This window comes from Phalangium opilio, unplaced genomic scaffold (assembly GCF_054372755.1).
Source record: "Phalangium opilio isolate 3A_F unplaced genomic scaffold, DU_Popi_V2 ptg000329l_1, whole genome shotgun sequence".
Classification (NCBI taxonomy): Eukaryota; Metazoa; Arthropoda; class Arachnida; order Opiliones; family Phalangiidae; genus Phalangium; species Phalangium opilio.
The window spans coordinates 12,752,030-12,775,412 of record NW_028324226.1 but is presented as its reverse complement, the minus strand read 5'-3'; the positions used below and the strand labels follow the sequence as shown (position 1 = coordinate 12,775,412).

Sequence of the window (23,383 nt, the reverse complement as noted above, 5' to 3'; positions counted from 1 at the left end):
AAGCCAACGGCACGCAGGGTTCTCAAGTACTGACTGCGCTCGACGCTGCTTAACTTCGGTGATCGGACGAGAACCGGTGTTTTCAGCGTGATATGGCCGTTGCCGAGAGTGCTATTTAATTATACGAATTTAAATTAAGTGAGACAAATTAACCTTCATCTTTTTAAAACAATAACAAAAAGAAAATATGTTTGCTTTTATCATATCTTTTGGAATTTAAAAGAGGAAAAAATAGTGAAAAAGCCAACGGCACGCAGTGTTCCTAAGTGGTCTCCCTCCCAAGTACTGACTGCGCTCGACGCTGCTTAACTTCAGTGATCGGACGAGAACCGGTGTTTTCAGCGTGATATGGCCGTTGCCGAGAGTGCTACTTAAAAATTCGAATTTAAATTAAGTGAAACAAATTAACCTTCATCTTTTTAAAACAATAACAAAAAGAAAATATGTTTGCTTTTTCATATCTATTGGAATTTAAAAGAGGAAAAAAAAGTGAAAAAGCCAACGGCACGCAATGTTCCTAAGTGGTCTCCCTCCCAAGTACTGACTGCGCTCGACGCTGCTTAACTTCGGTGATAAGACGAGAACCTGTGTTTTCAGCGTGATATGGCCGTTGCCGTGAGTGCCAGTTAATAATTCGAATTTAAATTAAGTGAGACAAATTAACCTTCACATTTTAAAACAATAACAAAGAGAAAATATGTTTTCTTTTTTCATATCTATTGGAATTTAAAAGAGGAAAACAAAAGTGAAAAAGCCAACGGCACGCAATGTTCCTAAGTGGTCTCCCTCCCAAGTACTGACTGCGCTCGACGCTGCTTAATTTCGGTGAGCGGACGCGAACCGGTGTTTTCAGCGTGATATGGCCGTTGCCGAGAGTACTATTTAATAATTTGAATTTAATTAACCTTCATCTTTATAAAACAATAACAAATGAAGATATGTTTGCTTTTTTCATATCTGGTGGAATTTAAAAGAGTAAAACAAAAGTGAAAAAGCCAACGGCACGCAGTGTTTCCAAGTACTGACTGCGCTCGACGCTGCTTAACTTCGGTGATCGGTGAGAACCGGTGTTTTCAGCGTGATATGGCCGTTGCCGAAAGTGCTAGTTAAAAATTCGAATTTAAATTAAGTGAGACAAATTAACCTTCATATCTTTAAAACAATAACAAAAGAAAATAAGTTTGCATTTTTCATATCTATTGGAATTTAAAAGAGGAAAAAATAGTGAAAAAGCCAACGGCACGCAGTGTTCCTAAGTGGTCTCCCTCCAAAGCACTAACTGTGCTCGACGCTGCTTAACTTCGATGATCGGACGAGAACCGGTGTTTTCAGCGTAATATGGCCGTTGCCAAGAGTGCTATTTAATAATTTGAATTTAATTATCTTCATTTTTATAAAACAATAACAAAAAGAAGATATGTTTTTTTTCATATCTGGTGGAATTTAAAACAGTAAACAAAAGTGAAAAAGCCAACGGCACGCAATGTTTCCAAGTACTGACTGCGCTCGACGCTGCTTAACTTCGGTGATCGCACTAGAACCGGTGTTTTCAGCGCAATATGGCCGTTGCCGAGAGTGCTAGTTAAAAATTCGAATTTAAATTAAGTGAGACAAATTAACCTTCATATCTTTAAAACAATAACAAAAAGAAAATATGTTTGCTTTTTTCATATCTATTGGAATTTAAAAGGGAAAAAAAAGTGAAAAAGCCAACCGCACGCAGAGTTCCTAAGTGGTCTCCCTCCCAAATCCTGACTGCGCTCGACGCTGCTTAATTTCAGTGATCGGACGAGAACCGGTGTTTCCAGCGTGATATGGCCGTTGCCGAGAGTGGTATTTAATAATTTGAATTTAATTAACCTTCATTTTTATAAAACAATAGCAAAAAAAAGATATGTTTGCTTTTTTCATATCTTTTGGAATTTAAAAGAGGAAAAAATAGTGAAAAAGCCAACGGCACGCAGTGTTCCTAAGTGGTCTCCCTCCCAAGTACTGACTGCGCTCGACGCTGCTTAACTTCAGTGATCGGACGAGAACCGGTGTTTTCAGCGTGATATGGCCGTTGCCGAGAGTGCTACTTAAAAATTCGAATTTAAATTAAGTGAAACAAATTAACCTTCATCTTTTTAAAACAATAACAAAAAGAAAATATGTTTGCTTTTTCATATCTATTGGAATTTAAAAGAGGAAAAAAAAGTGAAAAAGCCAACGGCACGCAATGTTCCTAAGTGGTCTCCCTCCCAAGTACTGACTGCGCTCGACGCTGCTTAACTTCGGTGATAAGACGAGAACCTGTGTTTTCAGCGTGATATGGCCGTTGCCGTGAGTGCCAGTTAATAATTCGAATTTAAATTAAGTGAGACAAATTAACCTTCATATCTTTAAAACAATAACAAAAAGAAAATATGTTTGCTTTTTTCATATCTATTGGAATTTAAAAGGGAAAAAAAAGTGAAAAAGCCAACCGCACGCAGAGTTCCTAAGTGGTCTCCCTCCCAAATCCTGACTGCGCTCGACGCTGCTTAATTTCAGTGATCGGACGAGAACCGGTGTTTCCAGCGTGATATGGCCGTTGCCGAGAGTGGTATTTAATAATTTGAATTTAATTAACCTTCATTTTTATAAAACAATAGCAAAAAAAAGATATGTTTGCTTTTTTCATATCTTTTGGAATTTAAAAGAGGAAAAAATAGTGAAAAAGCCAACGGCACGCAGTGTTCCTAAGTGGTCTCCCTCCCAAGTACTGACTGCGCTCGACGCTGCTTAACTTCAGTGATCGGACGAGAACCGGTGTTTTCAGCGTGATATGGCCGTTGCCGAGAGTGCTACTTAAAAATTCGAATTTAAATTAAGTGAAACAAATTAACCTTCATCTTTTTAAAACAATAACAAAAAGAAAATATGTTTGCTTTTTCATATCTATTGGAATTTAAAAGAGGAAAAAAAAGTGAAAAAGCCAACGGCACGCAATGTTCCTAAGTGGTCTCCCTCCCAAGTACTGCCTGCGCTCGACGCTGCTTAATTTCGGTGAGCGGACGCGAACCGGTGTTTTCAGCGTGATATGGCCGTTGCCGAGAGTACTATTTAATAATTTGAATTTAATTAACCTTCATCTTTATAAAACAATAACAAATGAAGATATGTTTGCTTTTTTCATATCTGGTGGAATTTAAAAGAGTAAAACAAAAGTGAAAAAGCCAACGGCACGCAGTGTTTCCAAGTACTGACTGCGCTCGACGCTGCTTAACTTCGGTGATCGGTGAGAACCGGTGTTTTCAGCGTGATATGGCCGTTGCCGAAAGTGCTAGTTAAAAATTCGAATTTAAATTAAGTGAGACAAATTAACCTTCATATCTTTAAAACAATAACAAAAAGAAAATAAGTTTGCATTTTTCATATCTATTGGAATTTAAAAGAGGAAAAAATAGTGAAAAAGCCAACGGCACGCAGTGTTCCTAAGTGGTCTCCCTCCAAAGCACTAACTGTGCTCGACGCTGCTTAACTTCGGTGATCTGACGAGAACCGGTGTTTTCAGCGTGATATGGCCGTTGCCGAGAGTGCTATTTAATAATTTGAATTTAATTAACCTTCATTTTTATAAAACAATAACAAAAAGAAGATATGTTTGCTTTTTTCATATCTGTTGAATTTAAAAGAGTAAACAAAAGTGAAAAAGCCAACGGCACGCATTGTTTCCAAATACTGACTGCGCTCGACGCTGCTTAACTTCGGTGATCGGACTAGAACCGGTGTTTTCAGCGCGATATGGCCGTTGCCGAGAGTGCTAAATAATTTGAATTTAAATTAAGTGAGAGAAATTAACCTTCATCTTTTTAAAACAATAACAAAAAGAAAATATGTTTGCTTTTTCATATCTATTGGAATTTAAAAGAGGAAAAAAAAGTGAAAAAGCCAACGGCACGTAATGTTCCTAGGTGGTCTCCCTCCCAAGTACTGACTGCGCTCGACGCTGCTTAACTTCGGTGATCGTTGAGAACCGGTGTTTTCAGCGTAATATGGCCGTTGCCGAAAGTGCTAGTTAAAAATTCGAATTTAAATTAAGTGAGACAAATTAACCTTCATCTTTTTAAAACAATAACAAAAAGAAAATACGTTTGCTTTTTTCATATCTATTGGAATTTAAAAGAGGAAAAAAAAGTGAAAAAGCCAACGGCACGCAGTGTTCCTAAGTGGTCTCCCTCCAAAGCACTAACTGTGCTCGACGCTGCTTAACTTCGGTGATCTGACGAGAACCGGTGTTTTCAGCGTAATATGGCCGTTGCCGAGAGTGCTATTTAATAATTTGAATTTAATTAACCTTCATTTTTATAAAACTATAACAAAATGAAGATATGTTTGCTTTTTTTATATCTGGTGGAATTTAAAACAGTAAGCAAAAGTGAAAAAGCTAACGGCACGCAGTGTTTCCAAGTACTGACTGCGCTCGACGCTGCTTAACTTCGGTGATCGGACTAGAACCGGTGTTTTCAGCGCGATATGGCCGTTGCCGAGAGTGCTAAATAATTCGAATTTAAATTAAGTGAGACAAATTAACCTTCATCTTTTTAAAACAATAACAAAAAGAAGATATGTTTGGTTTTTCATATCTGGTGGAATTTAAAAGAGGAAACAAAAGTGAAAAAGCCAACGGCACGCAGGGTTTTCAAGTACTGACTGCGCTCGACGCTGCTTAACTTCGGTGATCGGACGAGAACCGGTGTTTTCAGCGCGATATGGCTGTTGCCGAGAGTGCTAGTTAATAATTCGAATTTAAATTAAGTGAGACAAATTAACCTTCATCTTTTTAAAACAATAACAAAAAGAAGATTAATCAAAACGCGTCTTGGATTTAACCAAGACCTAAAAAGTATCGATAAGATTAAGGTTAATCACTTGACTGAATGCGCAGATATTGAAACTTTTTTTTAATTAAAACTTACATGCTTAAGAAAGTATGTTCCATCACCCTATTCCATTGAATAAACTTACTTTACTGGTAGTAAATTTTTTCCCTCTCAATAATTTTAAAAATTTACTTATCTCGGGTTTTCGAGCACAATTCCATTCCCCGAAAACATTTTATAACTACATTTATTATCACTTTTAAGAGAGTACGTGTATGACATTGTGTCGTTAATAGGTTGCTAACATATCCCCGTTCATGCCCTGAACGCTCCATAGTGAAACCTTTTGTTAATTTTAGTGCAAATTTCAACAATGGCAGCACATTCAACATGGACGTTATGATTTTTACTCTTGGTTAAACTGACTTATGTTAATAGACCACTTCGACATGGAAAGACACGGGGGTAAAACTTTGCCTTCCATCTCGCTCGAGTGAGTCGAGTCGATGGAAAGATCATAAATAGAGCAGAGACGGCGAGGGGTGAAACCCCCCCCCCCTCCCATATGTCCCGATACTAAGGATTGACATCTCTTTTTTACGTAAAAAGGGTCTATAGCAACGGTACGAGAGACAATGGTCAAACGGTTCTGCCATGGCGTTTCTATGGTTCGCAAGCAGTAGTGTCACAGAATAGTTTTAAAACCTTTAAATCTCGTAGGCGAAATAATGGTTCAGTCCAAGGGTTAGCGAAAAACACAAAATTATCATGAACTTTAATACAAAAAACGGTCACTCCGACCAACACGTCTTTACATCCCGAAAAATATATGGAGAGTGATCTTTTCTTATTGAAAAAGTACCCAAAAAACTCAAAATGAAACCCCCCTTTTTTTACTCCCAACCTCGCTCGGTATCTTATAATCCCCCGAATCGAGGAATCGTCAACAGAGGGGGCGAACCTCCAAAACTAGGAGCGGTCCATGCCGGTGGTCTTAACCCTTAACCAAGAAAACTTATCCCCTTAGGAATAAGTTCTCCCTATCCATGAATATTGGCATTTTAAAGCTAAGTATCTCAGTTCAATTTACGATTTACGTCACGCTCCCCCCATGAACTTTTAGAAGTTCATCTTTAAATTCAAATTAATCCCTTAATACCAATACAAGTAAATTCAAACAATCCAATAAAATGATACAGAATAAAACACAACATGCAATACAAATGGATTCTAATTTAAAACTTCTAATTTGTAGAGCAACTGTATAGGGCGTTTCAAAAATGTTCCGTTAGGTAATCTAACCCTACACGATCTTGTAATTCCGTCGCGTCCTTTAAATAATTCGGCTATCAGTCCAGTTTTCCACAACATACGCGGGGTACGGTCCTCCTGAACCATCACCAGGTCGTCGATCTGGTATTCGGTCCCCTTAGAAGCTGGCTTCCTCTCGTTACTAGTGCGAAGCTCCAGAAGGTACTCCTTGTTCCATCTTTGCCAGATTCTTTCCAGAAGCACCTGTTGATACTTTAAGCGATTAGTCAACTCTTTCTTAGTTGACGGGACGACTACGCTGGTCGGGAATTTTCTCGACGGTAGTGACGTCAGTCGATCTCCGATTAGAAAATGTCCTGGGGTTAAAGGAGAGGGCTCGTCCTTCTCGTTGTAGGTGAACGTGAGAGGCCTCGAATTCAGAATCGCCTCCACTTCTGCCAGTAGAGTCCTCATCTCCTCCTTGTCTAGTTTGGCTTTACCTAAAACCTTCCTTAGAGCTATCTTTGTTAGCCCCACCATCCTCTCGTACCATCCTCCCCACCACGCTCCTCGTTCAACGATAAACTTCCACGTTATCCTGGCTTCCGAAAAGTAGTTCATTACATCCCGATCTCGGATGGTTTTCCAAATTATCTTTAAGTCTTCGGAGGCTTTCTTAAACGTGAGCGCGTTGTCGCTATAGATCGTTGATGGTATTCCCCGTCGGGCGGCAAACTGCCGAAAAGCCTGGAGAAACCTTTCCGTGGTCAAGCTTGGTACCAATTCTAAATGCGTCGCTCTCGTGACGGCGCAGGTGAAGAGAGCTATATAAGATTTTTCAGTTGTGGTTTTGCCGGTTTTAGTATGTAGTGGTCCAGCAAAATCCACCCCGGTTATTTCAAACGGTTTGGCTTTTCTAATCCGGTCCGCCGGAAGCGGTGCTTCAATCTGTTTCCCTGGCTTGGCCGATAATCTTCGACAGATTAAACAAGAATTGATTCTTGATTTTATCAATTGGCGTGCTCTGGGGATCCAAAATCTTTCCCTCAGATGCGTCATTGTCATTCCTTGACCTCCGTGCATTGTTTTTAGGTGGCAGGAATCTGCGACTAAACGAGATAGTTGATTTGTCGGGTCCAATATCCAGGGGTGCTTTTCTCTATACGTGAATTTCGACTTTTCTAATCTACCTCCAACGCTGAGTAGTCCATTTTCATCTAGGAACGGGTCTAGTAGATATAGTTTCGATTCCTTCGAAATTTCTTGTCTATTCTTAATTTTTGAGATTTCGTTTCCATAATCTCTTTTCTGTTCTTGCTGGATGACTATCCTCTCGGCTTTGTTTATTTCCTCAGCATCCAAGGGTCCCCCTTTCCACTCCTCTTTCTTCTTTGACACTCTCGCTCTGACGTTTCCAACGAATCTGTGTACCCAGGCCATTACCCGTAGTACTTTCTTTAGAGTGCTGAACTTTTCTAGGTCGAGGAGGGGTTCAGGTTCCTTTCCGCTTATACAGGCTCCTTGGTATGTATCCTTAAACGCCGGTCTAAGTTCTTCATCGCAAGCCTTTGGGTAAATTCCCGGGCTTGGATTCTCTTTAATCCAATCTTTTTCCTCCATTCTTAAAAATGGTGGCCCTTCCCACCATAACTTGAGAGTGAGAAGCTCTTCTGCTTTTCTTCCCCTCGTAGGTAAATCAGCGGGGTTGTTAACCCCTCGACAGTAGTGCCAAGTAGTCGGGTCCGTTAGACTCTGGATTTCGCTTACTCTGTTGCTGACGTAGGGTAAATACTTGTTTGGTGAATGTTTGATCCATCCCAGAGCTATGGTGCTGTCCGTCCACATTGACAATTTGGGATTTTCCCTTGTAAAATCTTTCTCTAGCAAGTATTTTACTAGCCGTGCTCCTAGTAGGGCTGCCGTTAATTCTAGTTTCGGCAGTGTGATCTTCGTGGTCGTGATTTTCTTATTTTTTGAACTGGTTTTCTTCAGAGGCGCTACTCGGCTTTTAGCTGCCACTAGAGTAGTTCCGATCTTCCCTTCCGATGTCTTGTACCGTAAATACACCACAGCAGCGTATCCCTTTTCGCTTGCGTCACAAAAACAAACGAGTTCCTTGTACGGTATGGTAGAACCTTCGCTCCTTTCTTGGAAATAGTGCCTTGGGATTTCAATCTTTCCAAGGTGCGGTACTTCTTGACACCAGTTTTCAAAGATTTTTACCAATTCATCGTCTAATTGATCGTCCCAATCAACACCTCTCTGCCAAAGTTCTTGGAATAGAAATTTTCCTCGAACCGTGAAGGGTGCTAGTAGGCCCAGAGGATCGAATATCCTGGCTACTGCTTGTAAAATGAATCTTTTGGTGCATTTTTTCTCGACCAGAAATTCCAACAGACCTGTCATGTCAAATGCCAAACAATCCTTTTCTGGTTTCCATTTTATGCCTAAGATGGTTGAATCCGGATTTCTGGGGTCTGTTAGTAGGAAATCCTCTGACTTTCCCATATTTTCATTCCATTTTTCTCTTAGTTCTCTTGAATTTGTTTTCCATTTTCGCAAATTCATTCCCGCTCTGCTCATGACTTCTTTGCATCCTATTGATAAATCAAAAGCTTCTTTTACGTCATCGGCTCCAGACGCTAGATCATCTATGTACAGTCCCTCTCGAATAGCTTCGCAGATGACATGATTTTCCTTTTGATTCTGATCTAGGTGATGCCTGATCGTCGCGGTTAAAAGGAATGGACTCGAAGTGACTCCAAAAGCAACTCGAGTTATCCGATATTCGTCGAAGGGCTGTGAAATATCTTCCGGTGATCCGTCCCTCCACAGAAAACGCAGAGCGTCTCGATCATTAGTATTCAAGGATATTTGCAGAAACGCCTTCGCTATGTCTGCAGTAAACGCTATTCGAGGCTTTAACATTTTCAAAATCGACGTTTCACGGCCAGAGAAGCATATTTTGAGTTTTTCTTCATTATTTTCAAATTTAACCACTGAAACCATAATTTTTGTACTTTTTGCTTTAATTCAAGCAAATGTAACGATATTCATTCAAAAAACTGTTAAAATTCAATTTTCAACAAGAAATCGTTGTCACGGATTTTGTATCTTGAAGAAAAAAACATGCGATTTTTTCGGTACGTTTTTGAATGCATTTTTTTCTGGACAAATTTTTGACCGAATTCAGCTTAATTCTCTATAAAATACTCCTTAAAAGTGATTTCATCTCGATTGAACAATAAATAAAAATGTACCTCGATTTTTAGTAACATTTTCAAAATCGACGTTTCACGGCCAGAAAAGCATATTTTGAGTATTTCTTAACTATTTTCAAATATAACCACTGAAGCCGTTATTTTTGTACATTTTACTTTAATTCAAGCAAATGTAACGACATTCAATCAAAAAACTGTTAAAATTCAATTTTCAATAAGAAATCGTAGTCACGGATTTTGTATCTTGAAGAAAAAAACATGCGATTTTTTCGGTACATTTTTGAATGCATTTTTTTCTGGACAAATTTTTTACCGAATTCAGCTTAATTCCCTATAAAATGCTCCTTAAAAGTGATTTCATCTCGATTGAACAATAAATAAAAATGTACCTCGATTTTTAATAACATTTTCAAAATCGACGTTTCACGGCCAGAGAAGCATATTTTGAGTATTTCTTCACTATTTTCAAATTTAACCACTGAAACCATAATTTTTGTACTTTTTGCTTTAATTCTAGAAAATGTAACGATATTCATTCAAAAAACTGTTAAAATTAAATTTTCAACAAGAAATCGTTGTCACGGGTTTTGTATCTTGAAGCAAAAAACATGCGATTTTTTCGGTACATTTTTGAATGCATTTTTTTCTGGACAAATTTTTTATAGAATTCAGCTTAATTCCCTATAAAATACTCCTTAAAAGTGATTTCATCTCGATTGAACAATAAATAAAAATGTACCTCGATTTTTAATAACATTTTCAAAATCGACGTTTCACGGCCAGAGAAGCATATTTCGAGTTTTTCTTCATTATTTTCAAATTTAACCACTGAAACCATAATTTTTGTACTTTTTGCTTTAATTCAAGCAAATGTAACGATATTCATTCAAAAAACTGTTAAAATTCAATTTTCAACAAGAAATCGTTGTCACGGGTTTTGTATCTTGAAGAAAAAAAACATGCAATTTTTTCGGTACATTTTTGAATGCATTTTTTTCTGGACAAATTTTTGACCGAATTCAGCTTAATTCTCTATAAAATACTCCTTAAAAGTGATTTCATCTCGATTGAACAATAAATAAAAATGTACCTCGATTTTTAATAACATTTTCAAAATCGACGTTTCACGGCCAGAAAAGCATATTTTGAGTATTTCTTAACTAGTTTCAAATATAACCACTGAAGCCGTTATTTTTGTACATTTTACTTTAATTCAAGCAAATGTAACGACATTCAATCAAAAAACTGTTAAAATTCAATTTTCAATAAGAAATCGTAGTCACGGATTTTGTATCTTGAAGAAAAAAACATGCGATTTTTTCGGTACATTTTTGAATGCATTTTTTTCTGGACAAATTTTTTACCGAATTCAGCTTAATTCCCTATAAAATGCTCCTTAAAAGTGATTTCATCTCGATTGAACAATAAATAAAAATGTACCTCGATTTTTAATAACATTTTCAAAATCGACGTTTCACGGCCAGAAAAGCATATTTTGAGTATTTCTTAACTAGTTTCAAATATAACCACTGAAGCCGCTATTTTTGTACATTTTACTTTAATTCAAGCAAATGTAACGACATTCAATCAAAAAACTGTTAAAATTCAATTTTCAATAAGAAATCGTAGTCACGGATTTTGTATCTTGAAGAAAAAAACATGCGATTTTTTCGGTACATTTTTGAATGCATTTTTTTCTGGACAAATTTTTTACCGAATTCAGCTTAATTCCCTATAAAATGCTCCTTAAAAGTGATTTCATCTCGATTGAACAATAAATAAAAATGTACCTCGATTTTTAATAACATTTTCAAAATCGACGTTTCACGGCCAGAGAAGCATATTTTGAGTATTTCTTCATTATTTTCAAATTTAACCACTGAAACCATAATTTTTGTACTTTTTGCTTTAATTCTAGAAAATGTAACGATATTCATTCAAAAAACTGTTAAAATTAAATTTTCAACAAGAAATCGTTGTCACGGGTTTTGTATCTTGAAGCAAAAAACATGCGATTTTTTCGGTACATTTTTGAATGCATTTTTATCTGGACAAATTTTTTACCGAATTCAGCTTAATTCCCTATAAAATACTCCTTAAAAGTGATTTCATCTCGATTGAACAATAAATAAAAATGTACCTCGATTTTTAATAACATTTTCAAAATCGACGTTTCACGGCCAGAGAAGCATATTTCGAGTTTTTCTTCATTATTTTCAAATTTAACCACTGAAACCATAATTTTTGTACTTTTTGCTTTAATTCAAGCAAATGTAACGATATTCATTCAAAAAACTGTTAAAATTCAATTTTCAACAAGAAATCGTTGTCACGGATTTTGTATCTTGAAGAAAAAAACATGCGATTTTTTCGGTACATTTTTGAATGCATTTTTTTCTGGACAAATTTTTTACCGAATTCAGCTTAATTCCCTATAAAATGCTCCTTAAAAGTGATTTCATCTCGATTGAACAATAAATAAAAATGTACCTCGATTTTTAATAACATTTTCAAAATCGACGTTTCACGGCCAGAGAAGCATATTTTGAGTATTTCTTCACTATTTTCAAATTTAACCACTGAAACCATAATTTTTGTACTTTTTGCTTTAATTCTAGAAAATGTAACGATATTCATTCAAAAAACTGTTAAAATTAAATTTTCAACAAGAAATCGTTGTCACGGGTTTTGTATCTTGAAGCAAAAAACATGCGATTTTTTCGGTACATTTTTGAATGCATTTTTTTCTGGACAAATTTTTTACCGAATTCAGCTTAATTCCCTATAAAATACTCCTTAAAAGTGATTTCATCTCGATTGAACAATAAATAAAAATGTACCTCGATTTTTAATAACATTTTCAAAATCGACGTTTCACGGCCAGAGAAGCATATTTCGAGTTTTTCTTCATTATTTTCAAATTTAACCACTGAAACCATAATTTTTGTACTTTTTGCTTTAATTCAAGCAAATGTAACGATATTCATTCAAAAAACTGTTAAAATTCAATTTTCAACAAGAAATCGTTGTCACGGGTTTTGTATCTTGAAGAAAAAAAACATGCGATTTTTTCGGTACATTTTTGAATGCATTTTTTTCTGGACAAATTTTTGACCGAATTCAGCTTAATTCTCTATAAAATACTCCTTAAAAGTGATTTCATCTCGATTGAACAATAAATAAAAATGTACCTCGATTTTTAATAACATTTTCAAAATCGACGTTTCACGGCCAGAAAAGCATATTTTGAGTATTTCTTAACTAGTTTCAAATATAACCACTGAAGCCGTTATTTTTGTACATTTTACTTTAATTCAAGCAAATGTAACGACATTCAATCAAAAAACTGTTAAAATTCAATTTTCAATAAGAAATCGTAGTCACGGATTTTGTATCTTGAAGAAAAAAACATGCGATTTTTTCGGTACATTTTTGAATGCATTTTTTTCTGGACAAATTTTTTACCGAATTCAGCTTAATTCCCTATAAAATGCTCCTTAAAAGTGATTTCATCTCGATTGAACAATAAATAAAAATGTACCTCGATTTTTAATAACATTTTCAAAATCGACGTTTCACGGCCAGAAAAGCATATTTTGAGTATTTCTTAACTAGTTTCAAATATAACCACTGAAGCCGTTATTTTTGTACATTTTACTTTAATTCAAGCAAATGTAACGACATTCAATCAAAAAACTGTTAAAATTCAATTTTCAATAAGAAATCGTAGTCACGGATTTTGTATCTTGAAGAAAAAAACATGCGATTTTTTCGGTACATTTTTGAATGCATTTTTTTCTGGACAAATTTTTTACCGAATTCAGCTTAATTCCCTATAAAATGCTCCTTAAAAGTGATTTCATCTCGATTGAACAATAAATAAAAATGTACCTCGATTTTTAATAACATTTTCAAAATCGACGTTTCACGGCCAGAGAAGCATATTTTGAGTATTTCTTCATTATTTTCAAATTTAACCACTGAAACCAAAATTTTTGTACTTTTTGCTTTAATTCTAGAAAATGTAACGATATTCATTCAAAAAACTGTTAAAATTCAATTTTCAACAAGAAATCGTTGTCACGGGTTTTGTATCTTGAAGCAAAAAACATGCGATTTTTTCGGTACATTTTTGAATGCATTTTTATCTGGACAAATTTTTTACCGAATTCAGCTTAATTCCCTATAAAATACTCCTTAAAAGTGATTTCATCTCGATTGAACAATAAATAAAAATGTACCTCGATTTTTAATAACATTTTCAAAATCGATGTTTCACGGCCAGAAAAGCATATTTTGAGTATTTCTTAACTAGTTTCAAATATAACCACTGAAGCCGTTATTTTTGTACATTTTACTTTAATTCAAGCAAATGTAACGACATTCAATCAAAAAACTGTTAAAATTCAATTTTCAATAAGAAATCGTAGTCACGGATTTTGTATCTTGAAGAAAAAAACATGCGATTTTTTCGGTACATTTTTGAATGCATTTTTTTCTGGACAAATTTTTTACCGAATTCAGCTTAATTCCCTATAAAATGCTCCTTAAAAGTGATTTCATCTCGATTGAACAATAAATAAAAATGTACCTCGATTTTTAATAACATTTTCAAAATCGACGTTTCACGGCCAGAGAAGCATATTTTGAGTATTTCTTCACTATTTTCAAATTTAACCACTGAAACCATAATTTTTGTACTTTTTGCTTTAATTCTAGAAAATGTAACGATATTCATTCAAAAAACTGTTAAAATTCAATTTTCAACAAGAAATCGTTGTCACGGGTTTTGTATCTTGAAGCAAAAAACATGCGATTTTTTCGGTACATTTTTGAATGCATTTTTTTCTGGACAAATTTTTTACCGAATTCAGCTTAATTCCCTATAAAATGCTCCTTAAAAGTGATTTCATCTCGATTGAACAATAAATAAAAATGTACCTCGATTTTTAATAACATTTTCAAAATCGACGTTTCACGGCCAGAAAAGCATATTTTGAGTATTTCTTAACTAGTTTCAAATATAACCACTGAAGCCGTTATTTTTGTACATTTTACTTTAATTCAAGCAAATGTAACGACATTCAATCAAAAAACTGTTAAAATTCAATTTTCAATAAGAAATCGTAGTCACGGATTTTGTATCTTGAAGAAAAAAACATGCGATTTTTTCGGTACATTTTTGAATGCATTTTTTTCTGGACAAATTTTTTACCGAATTCAGCTTAATTCCCTATAAAATGCTCCTTAAAAGTGATTTCATCTCGATTGAACAATAAATAAAAATGTACCTCGATTTTTAATAACATTTTCAAAATCGACGTTTCACGGCCAGAGAAGCATATTTTGAGTATTTCTTCATTATTTTCAAATTTAACCACTGAAACCATAATTTTTGTACTTTTTGCTTTAATTCTAGAAAATGTAACGATATTCATTCAAAAAACTGTTAAAATTCAATTTTCAACAAGAAATCGTTGTCACGGGTTTTGTATCTTGAAGAAAAAAACATGCGATTTTTTCGGTACATTTTGGAATGCATTTTTTTCTGGACAAATTTTTTACCGAATTCAGCTTAATTCCCTATAAAATGCTCCTTAAAAGTGATTTCATCTCGATTGAACAATAAATTAAAATGTACCTCGATTTTTAATAACATTTTCAAAATCGACGTTTCACGGCCAGAGAAGCATATTTTGAGTATTTCTTCACTATTTTCAAATTTAACCACTGAAACCATAATTTTTGTACTTTTTGCTTTAATTCTAGAAAATGTAACGATATTCATTCAAAAAACTGTTAAAATTAAATTTTCAACAAGAAATCGTTGTCACGGGTTTTGTATCTTGAAGCAAAAAACATGCGATTTTTTCGGTACATTTTTGAATGCATTTTTTTCTGGACAAATTTTTTACCGAATTCAGCTTAATTCCCTATAAAATACTCCTTAAAAGTGATTTCATCTCGATTGAACAATAAATAAAAATGTACCTCGATTTTTAATAACATTTTCAAAATCGACGTTTCACGGCCAGAGAAGCATATTTCGAGTTTTTCTTCATTATTTTCAAATTTAACCACTGAAACCATAATTTTTGTACTTTTTGCTTTAATTCAAGCAAATGTAACGATATTCATTCAAAAAACTGTTAAAATTCAATTTTCAACAAGAAATCGTTGTCACGGGTTTTGTATCTTGAAGAAAAAAAACATGCGATTTTTTCGGTACATTTTTGAATGCATTTTTTTCTGGACAAATTTTTGACCGAATTCAGCTTAATTCTCTATAAAATACTCCTTAAATGTGATTTCATCTCGATTGAACAATAAATAAAAATGTACCTCGATTTTTAATAACATTTTCAAAATCGACGTTTCACGGCCAGAAAAGCATATTTTGAGTATTTCTTAACTAGTTTCAAATATAACCACTGAAGCCGTTATTTTTGTACATTTTACTTTAATTCAAGCAAATGTAACGACATTCAATCAAAAAACTGTTAAAATTCAATTTTCAATAAGAAATCGTAGTCACGGATTTTGTATCTTGAAGAAAAAAACATGCGATTTTTTCGGTACATTTTTGAATGCATTTTTTTCTGGACAAATTTTTTACCGAATTCAGCTTAATTCCCTATAAAATGCTCCTTAAAAGTGATTTCATCTCGATTGAACAATAAATAAAAATGTACCTCGATTTTTAATAACATTTTCAAAATCGACGTTTCACGGCCAGAGAAGCATATTTTGAGTATTTCTTCATTATTTTCAAATTTAACCACTGAAACCAAAATTTTTGTACTTTTTGCTTTAATTCTAGAAAATGTAACGATATTCATTCAAAAAACTGTTAAAATTCAATTTTCAACAAGAAATCGTTGTCACGGGTTTTGTATCTTGAAGCAAAAAACATGCGATTTTTTCGGTACATTTTTGAATGCATTTTTATCTGGACAAATTTTTTACCGAATTCAGCTTAATTCCCTATAAAATACTCCTTAAAAGTGATTTCATCTCGATTGAACAATAAATAAAAATGTACCTCGATTTTTAATAACATTTTCAAAATCGATGTTTCACGGCCAGAAAAGCATATTTTGAGTATTTCTTAACTAGTTTCAAATATAACCACTGAAGCCGTTATTTTTGTACATTTTACTTTAATTCAAGCAAATGTAACGACATTCAATCAAAAAACTGTTAAAATTCAATTTTCAATAAGAAATCGTAGTCACGGATTTTGTATCTTGAAGAAAAAAACATGCGATTTTTTCGGTACATTTTTGAATGCATTTTTTTCTGGACAAATTTTTTACCGAATTCAGCTTAATTCCCTATAAAATGCTCCTTAAAAGTGATTTCATCTCGATTGAACAATAAATAAAAATGTACCTCGATTTTTAATAACATTTTCAAAATCGACGTTTCACGGCCAGAGAAGCATATTTTGAGTATTTCTTCACTATTTTCAAATTTAACCACTGAAACCATAATTTTTGTACTTTTTGCTTTAATTCTAGAAAATGTAACGATATTCATTCAAAAAACTGTTAAAATTCAATTTTCAACAAGAAATCGTTGTCACGGGTTTTGTATCTTGAAGCAAAAAACATGCGATTTTTTCGGTACATTTTTGAATGCATTTTTTTCTGGACAAATTTTTTACCGAATTCAGCTTAATTCCCTATAAAATGCTCCTTAAAAGTGATTTCATCTCGATTGAACAATAAATAAAAATGTACCTCGATTTTTAATAACATTTTCAAAATCGACGTTTCACGGCCAGAAAAGCATATTTTGAGTATTTCTTAACTAGTTTCAAATATAACCACTGAAGCCGTTATTTTTGTACATTTTACTTTAATTCAAGCAAATGTAACGACATTCAATCAAAAAACTGTTAAAATTCAATTTTCAATAAGAAATCGTAGTCACGGATTTTGTATCTTGAAGAAAAAAACATGCGATTTTTTCGGTACATTTTTGAATGCATTTTTTTCTGGACAAATTTTTTACCGAATTCAGCTTAATTCCCTATAAAATGCTCCTTAAAAGTGATTTCATCTCGATTGAACAATAAATAAAAATGTACCTCGATTTTTAATAACATTTTCAAAATCGACGTTTCACGGCCAGAGAAGCATATTTTGAGTATTTCTTCATTATTTTCAAATTTAACCACTGAAACCATAATTTTTGTACTTTTTGCTTTAATTCTAGAAAATGTAACGATATTCATTCAAAAAACTGTTAAAATTCAATTTTCAACAAGAAATCGTTGTCACGGGTTTTGTATCTTGAAGCAAAAAACATGCGATTTTTTCGGTACATTTTTGAATGCATTTTTATCTGGACAAATTTTTTACCGAATTCAGCTTAATTCCCTATAAAATACTCCTTAAAAGTGATTTCATCTCGATTGAACAATAAATAAAAATGTACCTCGATTTTTAATAACATTTTCAAAATCGATGTTTCACGGCCAGAAAAGCATATTTTGAGTATTTCTTAACTAGTTTCAAATATAACCACTGAAGCCGTTATTTTTGTACATTTTACTTTAATTCAAGCAAATGTAACGACATTCAATCAAAAAACTGTTAAAATTCAATTTTCAATAAGAAATCGTAGTCACGGATTTTGTATCTTGAAGAAAAAAACATGCGATTTTTTCGGTACATTTTTGAATGCATTTTTTCTGGACAAATTTTTTACCGAATTCAGCTTAATTCCCTATAAAATGCTCCTTAAAAGTGATTTCATCTCGATTGAACAATAAATAAAAATGTACCTCGATTTTTAATAACATTTTCAAAATCGACGTTTCACGGCCAGAGAAGCATATTTTGAGTATTTCTTCACTATTTTCAAATTTAACCACTGAAACCATAATTTTTGTACTTTTTGCTTTAATTCTAGAAAATGTAACGATATTCATTCAAAAAACTGTTAAAATTAAATTTTCAACAAGAAATCGTTGTCACGGGTTTTGTATCTTGAAGCAAAAAACATGCGATTTTTTCGGTACATTTTTGAATGCATTTTTTTCTGGACAAATTTTTTACCGAATTCAGCTTAATTCCCTATAAAATACTCCTTAAAAGTGATTTCATCTCGATTGAACAATAAATAAAAATGTACCTCGATTTTTAATAACATTTTCAAAATCGACGTTTCACGGCCAGAGAAGCATATTTCGAGTTTTTCTTCATTATTTTCAAATTTAACCACTGAAACCATAATTTTTGTACTTTTTGCTTTAATTCAAGCAAATGTAACGATATTCATTCAAAAAACTGTTAAAATTCAATTTTCAACAAGAAATCGTTGTCACGGATTTTGTATCTTGAAGAAAAAAACATGCGATTTTTTCGGTACATTTTGGAATGCATTTTTTTCTGGACAAATTTTTTACCGAATTCAGCTTAATTCCCTATAAAATGCTCCTTAAAAGTGATTTCATCTCGATTGAACAATAAATTAAAATGTACCTCGATTTTTAATAACATTTTCAAAATCGACGTTTCACGGCCAGAGAAGCATATTTTGAGTATTTCTTCACTATTTTCAAATTTAACCACTGAAACCATAATTTTTGTACTTTTTGCTTTAATTCTAGAAAATGTAACGATATTCATTCAAAAAACTGTTAAAATTAAATTTTCAACAAGAAATCGTTGTCACGGGTTTTGTATCTTGAAGCAAAAAACATGCGATTTTTTCGGTACATTTTTGAATGCATTTTTTTCTGGACAAATTTTTTACCGAATTCAGCTTAATTCCCTATAAAATACTCCTTAAAAGTGATTTCATCTCGATTGAACAATAAATAAAAATGTACCTCGATTTTTAATAACATTTTCAAAATCGACGTTTCACGGCCAGAGAAGCATATTTCGAGTTTTTCTTCATTATTTTCAAATTTAACCACTGAAACCATAATTTTTGTACTTTTTGCTTTAATTCAAGCAAATGTAACGATATTCATTCAAAAAACTGTTAAAATTCAATTTTCAACAAGAAATCGTTGTCACGGGTTTTGTATCTTGAAGAAAAAAAACATGCGATTTTTTCGGTACATTTTTGAATGCATTTTTTTCTGGACAAATTTTTGACCGAATTCAGCTTAATTCTCTATAAAATACTCCTTAAAAGTGATTTCATCTCGATTGAACAATAAATAAAAATGTACCTCGATTTTTAATAACATTTTCAAAATCGACGTTTCACGGCCAGAAAAGCATATTTTGAGTATTTCTTAACTAGTTTCAAATATAACCACTGAAGCCGTTATTTTTGTACATTTTACTTTAATTCAAGCAAATGTAACGACATTCAATCAAAAAACTGTTAAAATTCAATTTTCAATAAGAAATCGTAGTCACGGATTTTGTATCTTGAAGAAAAAAACATGCGATTTTTTCGGTACATTTTTGAATGCATTTTTTTCTGGACAAATTTTTTCCCGAACTCAGCTTAATTCCCTATAAAATGCTCCTTAAAAGTGATTTCATCTCGATTGAACAATAAATAAAAATGTACCTCGATTTTTAATAACATTTTCAAAATCGACGTTTCACGGACAGAGAAGCATATTTCGAGTTTTTCTTCATTATTTTCAAATTTAACCACTGAAACCATAATTTTTGTACTTTTTGCTTTAATTCAAGCAAATGTAACGATATTCATTCAAAAAACTGTTAAAATTCAATTTTCAACAAGAAATCGTTGTCACGGATTTTGTATCTTGAAGAAAAAAACATGCGATTTTTTCGGTACGTTTTTGAATGCATTTTTTTCTGGACAAATTTTTGACCGAATTCAGCTTAATTCTCTATAAAATACTCCTTAAAAGTGATTTCATCTCGATTGAACAATAAATAAAAATGTACCTCGATTTTTAATAACATTTTCAAAATGGACGTTTCACGGCCAGAAAAGCATATTTTGAGTATTTCTTAACTATTTTCAAATATAACCACTGAAGCCGTTATTTTTGTACTTTTTGCTTTAATTCAAGCAAATGTAACGATATTCATTCAAAAAACTGTAAAAATTCAATTTTCAATAAGAAATCGTTGTCACGGATTTTGTATCTTGAAGAAAAAATCATGCGATTTTTTCGGTACATTTTTGAATGCATTTTTTCTGGACCAATTTTTGACCGAATTCAGCTTAATTCCCTATAAAATACTCCTTAAAAGTTATTTCATCACGATTGAACAATAAATAAAAATGTACCTCGATTTTTAATAACATTTTCAAAATCGACGTTTCACGGCCAGAAAAGCATATTTTGAGTATTTCTTCACTATTTTCAAATTTAACCACTGAAACAATAATTTTTGTACTTTTTGCTTTAATTCAAGCAAATGTAACGATATTCATTCAAAAAACTGTTAAAATTCAATTTTCAACAAGAAATCGTTGTCACGGATTTTGTATCTTGAAGAAAAAAAACATGCGATTTTTTCGGTACATTTTTGAATGCATTTTTTCAGTACCAATTTTTGACCGAATTCAGCTTAATTCCCTATAAAATACTCCTTAAAAGTGATTTCATCTCGATTGAACAATAAATAAAAATGTACCTCGATTTTTAATAACATTTTCAAAATCGACGTTTCACGGCCAGAAAAGCATATTTTGAGTATTTCTTCACTATTTTCAAATTTAACCACTGAAACCATAATTTTTGTACTTTTTGCTTTAATTCAAGCAAATGTAACCCCTCCATAGAAAATGCATTAGACTATACTTTGCAGGCTCGTAACTCTGTTTCTACTGTAGATACGGGGATGTCCTTTGAGTATGTTATAGACCAATTTGTCCCCCATCTAGCCATACTAAGAATTAGGGCTACGACAAACAGGGGCCGAGTAATTAAGCTAAACGTAAACAAACAACCCGTCCATAGGAAATGCATTAGACTATACTTTGCAGGCCCATAACTCTGTGTCTACTAGAGATACGAGGATGTCCTTAGTATATGTTATAGTCCAAATTGTCCCCCATCTAACCATACTAAAAACATTGAGCTACGACAAACAGGGGCCGAGATATTAAGCAAAATGTTCGTCAACTTTGGTATCGTCTCACTTATTTTTATTATGTTACTTATGATTTTTGCACTAAACTTTGGAGGCTCATAACTCTTGTTCTACAAGAGATACTGGGATCTCCTTTGGATATGTTATAGTACTCTTTGCTCCCCATACAAGGATACTTTAAACTTGAGGCTACCTCAATATCGTCGTCAACTTAATTTTTGTCTCACTTATTGTTAGAAGGTTACTTTTGATTTTTGAAAATAAACTTTGCAGGCTCGTAACTCTGTTTCTACTGGAGATACGGGGATGTCCTTTGAGTATGTTATAGACCAATTTGTCCCCCATCTAGCCATACTAAGAATTAGGGCTACGACAAACAGTAGTCGAGTAATTAAGCTAATCGTAAACGAACAAACCCCTCCATAGGAAATACATTAGACTAAATTCTGGAGGCTGGTAACTCTGGTTCTACCAGAGATACGGGGATGTAAATAATGTGACCTTGACACAAATGTTCGGATAATTATAAAAAAAAAACTTCGCGGTTTCGAACCTGTGGCCTTCCGGGAGTGAGGCGGATGCGATAACAGCTACACTAAAAATATGTTATTATTTTTGATCGAAAGAACAGGGTCAAGTAATTAAGCAATACGTGAACAAACAAACCCCTCCATAGAAAATGCATTAGGCTATACTTTGCAGGCTCGTAACTCTGTTTCTACTGTAGATACGGCGATGTCCTTTGAGTATGTTATATTCCAGTTTGTCCCCCATCTAACCATACTAAAATCATTGAGCTACGACAAACAGGGGCCGAGTAATTAAGCTAAACGTAAACAAACAACCCGTCCATAGGAAATGCATTAGACTATACTTTGCAGGCCCATAACTCTGTGTCTACTAGAGATACGGGGATGTCCTTAGGATATGTTATAGTCCAAATTGTCCCCCATCTAACCATACTAAAAACATTGAGCTACGACAAACAGGGGCCGAGATATTAAGCAAAAGGTTCGTCAACTTTGGTATCGTCTCACTTATTTTTATTATGTTACTTATGATTTTTGCACTAAACTTTGGAGGCTCATAACTCTTGTTCTACAAGAGATACTGGGATCTCCTTTGGATATGTTATAGTACTCTTTGCTCCCCATACAAGGATACTTTAAACTTGAGGCTACCGCAATATCGTCGTCAACTTACTTTTTGTCTCACTTATTGTTAGAAGGTTACTTTTGATTTTTGAAAATAAACTTTGCAGGCTCGTAACTCTGTTTCTACTGGAGATACGGGGATGTCCTTTGAGTATGTTATAGACCAATTTGTCTTCCATCTAGCCATACTAAGAATTAGGGCTACGACAAACAGTAGTCGAGTAATTAAGCTAATCGTAAACAAACAAACCCCTCCATAGGAAATATATTAGACTAAATTCTGGAGGCTCGTAACTCTGGTTCTACCAGAGATACGGGGATGTAAATAATGTGACCTTGACACAAATGTTCGGATAATTATAAAGGTCTTTGCATGTTCCAAGCAAAAAAAAAAAAAAAAAAAAAACTTCGCGGTTTCGAACCTGTGACCTTCCGGGAGTGAGGCGGATGCGATAACCGCTACACTAAAAATATGTTATTATTTTTAATCGAAAGAACAGGGTCAAGTAATTAAGCAATACGTGAACAAACAAACCCCTCCATAGAAAATGCATTAGACTATACTTTGCAGGCCCATAACTCTGTGTCTACTAGAGATACGGGGATGTCCTTAGGATATGTTATAGTCCAATTTGTCCCGCATCTAACCATACTAAAAACTTTGGGCTACGACAAACAGGGGCCGAGTAATTAAGCTAAACGTAAACAAACAACCCCTCCATAGGAAATGCATTAGACTATACTTTGCAGGCTCGTAACTCTGTTTCTACTGGAGATACGGGGATGTCCTTTGAGTATGTTTTATTCCAATTTGTCCCCCATCTAACCATACTAAAAACATTGAGCTACGACAAACAGGGGCC

At 33.7% G+C, this 23,383-nt stretch overlaps 1 protein-coding gene, 3 non-coding genes and 15 pseudogenes across 4 annotated transcripts; all 19 read right to left on the bottom strand.

Moving 5' to 3' along the window:
* Window position 1: 1 nt before the first annotated feature.
* On the bottom strand, window positions 2–104 carry LOC149611002 (5S ribosomal RNA; annotated as a pseudogene).
* A 137-nt stretch (window positions 105–241) lies between these two features.
* Window positions 242–360, bottom strand: LOC149611001 (5S ribosomal RNA). Its single transcript, XR_016376854.1, has one exon. It is a non-coding gene; the product is annotated as a 5S ribosomal RNA (ribosomal RNA).
* Window positions 361–496: 136 nt separating this feature from the next.
* Window positions 497–615, bottom strand: LOC149611000 (5S ribosomal RNA; annotated as a pseudogene).
* Window positions 616–752: 137 nt separating this feature from the next.
* On the bottom strand, window positions 753–871 carry LOC149610999 (5S ribosomal RNA; annotated as a pseudogene).
* Window positions 872–993: 122 nt separating this feature from the next.
* On the bottom strand, window positions 994–1,095 carry LOC149610998 (5S ribosomal RNA; annotated as a pseudogene).
* A 136-nt stretch (window positions 1,096–1,231) lies between these two features.
* LOC149610997 (5S ribosomal RNA) lies at window positions 1,232–1,350 on the bottom strand (annotated as a pseudogene).
* Window positions 1,351–1,707: 357 nt separating this feature from the next.
* Window positions 1,708–1,826, bottom strand: LOC149610996 (5S ribosomal RNA; annotated as a pseudogene).
* A 122-nt stretch (window positions 1,827–1,948) lies between these two features.
* On the bottom strand, window positions 1,949–2,067 carry LOC149610995 (5S ribosomal RNA). The gene has a single exon (XR_016376853.1). It is a non-coding gene; the product is annotated as a 5S ribosomal RNA (ribosomal RNA).
* A 136-nt stretch (window positions 2,068–2,203) lies between these two features.
* LOC149610994 (5S ribosomal RNA) lies at window positions 2,204–2,322 on the bottom strand (annotated as a pseudogene).
* A 136-nt stretch (window positions 2,323–2,458) lies between these two features.
* LOC149610993 (5S ribosomal RNA) lies at window positions 2,459–2,577 on the bottom strand (annotated as a pseudogene).
* A 122-nt stretch (window positions 2,578–2,699) lies between these two features.
* On the bottom strand, window positions 2,700–2,818 carry LOC149610992 (5S ribosomal RNA). The gene has a single exon (XR_016376851.1). It is a non-coding gene; the product is annotated as a 5S ribosomal RNA (ribosomal RNA).
* Window positions 2,819–2,954: 136 nt separating this feature from the next.
* Window positions 2,955–3,073, bottom strand: LOC149610991 (5S ribosomal RNA; annotated as a pseudogene).
* A 122-nt stretch (window positions 3,074–3,195) lies between these two features.
* LOC149610990 (5S ribosomal RNA) lies at window positions 3,196–3,297 on the bottom strand (annotated as a pseudogene).
* Window positions 3,298–3,434: 137 nt separating this feature from the next.
* LOC149610989 (5S ribosomal RNA) lies at window positions 3,435–3,553 on the bottom strand (annotated as a pseudogene).
* Window positions 3,554–3,674: 121 nt separating this feature from the next.
* On the bottom strand, window positions 3,675–3,777 carry LOC149610988 (5S ribosomal RNA; annotated as a pseudogene).
* A 133-nt stretch (window positions 3,778–3,910) lies between these two features.
* Window positions 3,911–4,028, bottom strand: LOC149610987 (5S ribosomal RNA; annotated as a pseudogene).
* A 137-nt stretch (window positions 4,029–4,165) lies between these two features.
* On the bottom strand, window positions 4,166–4,284 carry LOC149610986 (5S ribosomal RNA; annotated as a pseudogene).
* Window positions 4,285–4,642: 358 nt separating this feature from the next.
* On the bottom strand, window positions 4,643–4,745 carry LOC149610985 (5S ribosomal RNA; annotated as a pseudogene).
* Window positions 4,746–5,761: 1,016 nt separating this feature from the next.
* LOC149610984 (uncharacterized) lies at window positions 5,762–9,023 on the bottom strand. The gene is made up of 2 exons (XM_089858821.1): window positions 6,218–9,023; window positions 5,762–5,844 (listed from the first exon to the last, which is right to left on the bottom strand). Exons 1-2 carry the CDS (start codon window positions 9,021–9,023, stop codon window positions 5,762–5,764), a joined length of 2,889 nt encoding a protein of 962 aa, XP_089714947.1.
* Window positions 9,024–23,383: the final 14,360 nt, after the last annotated feature.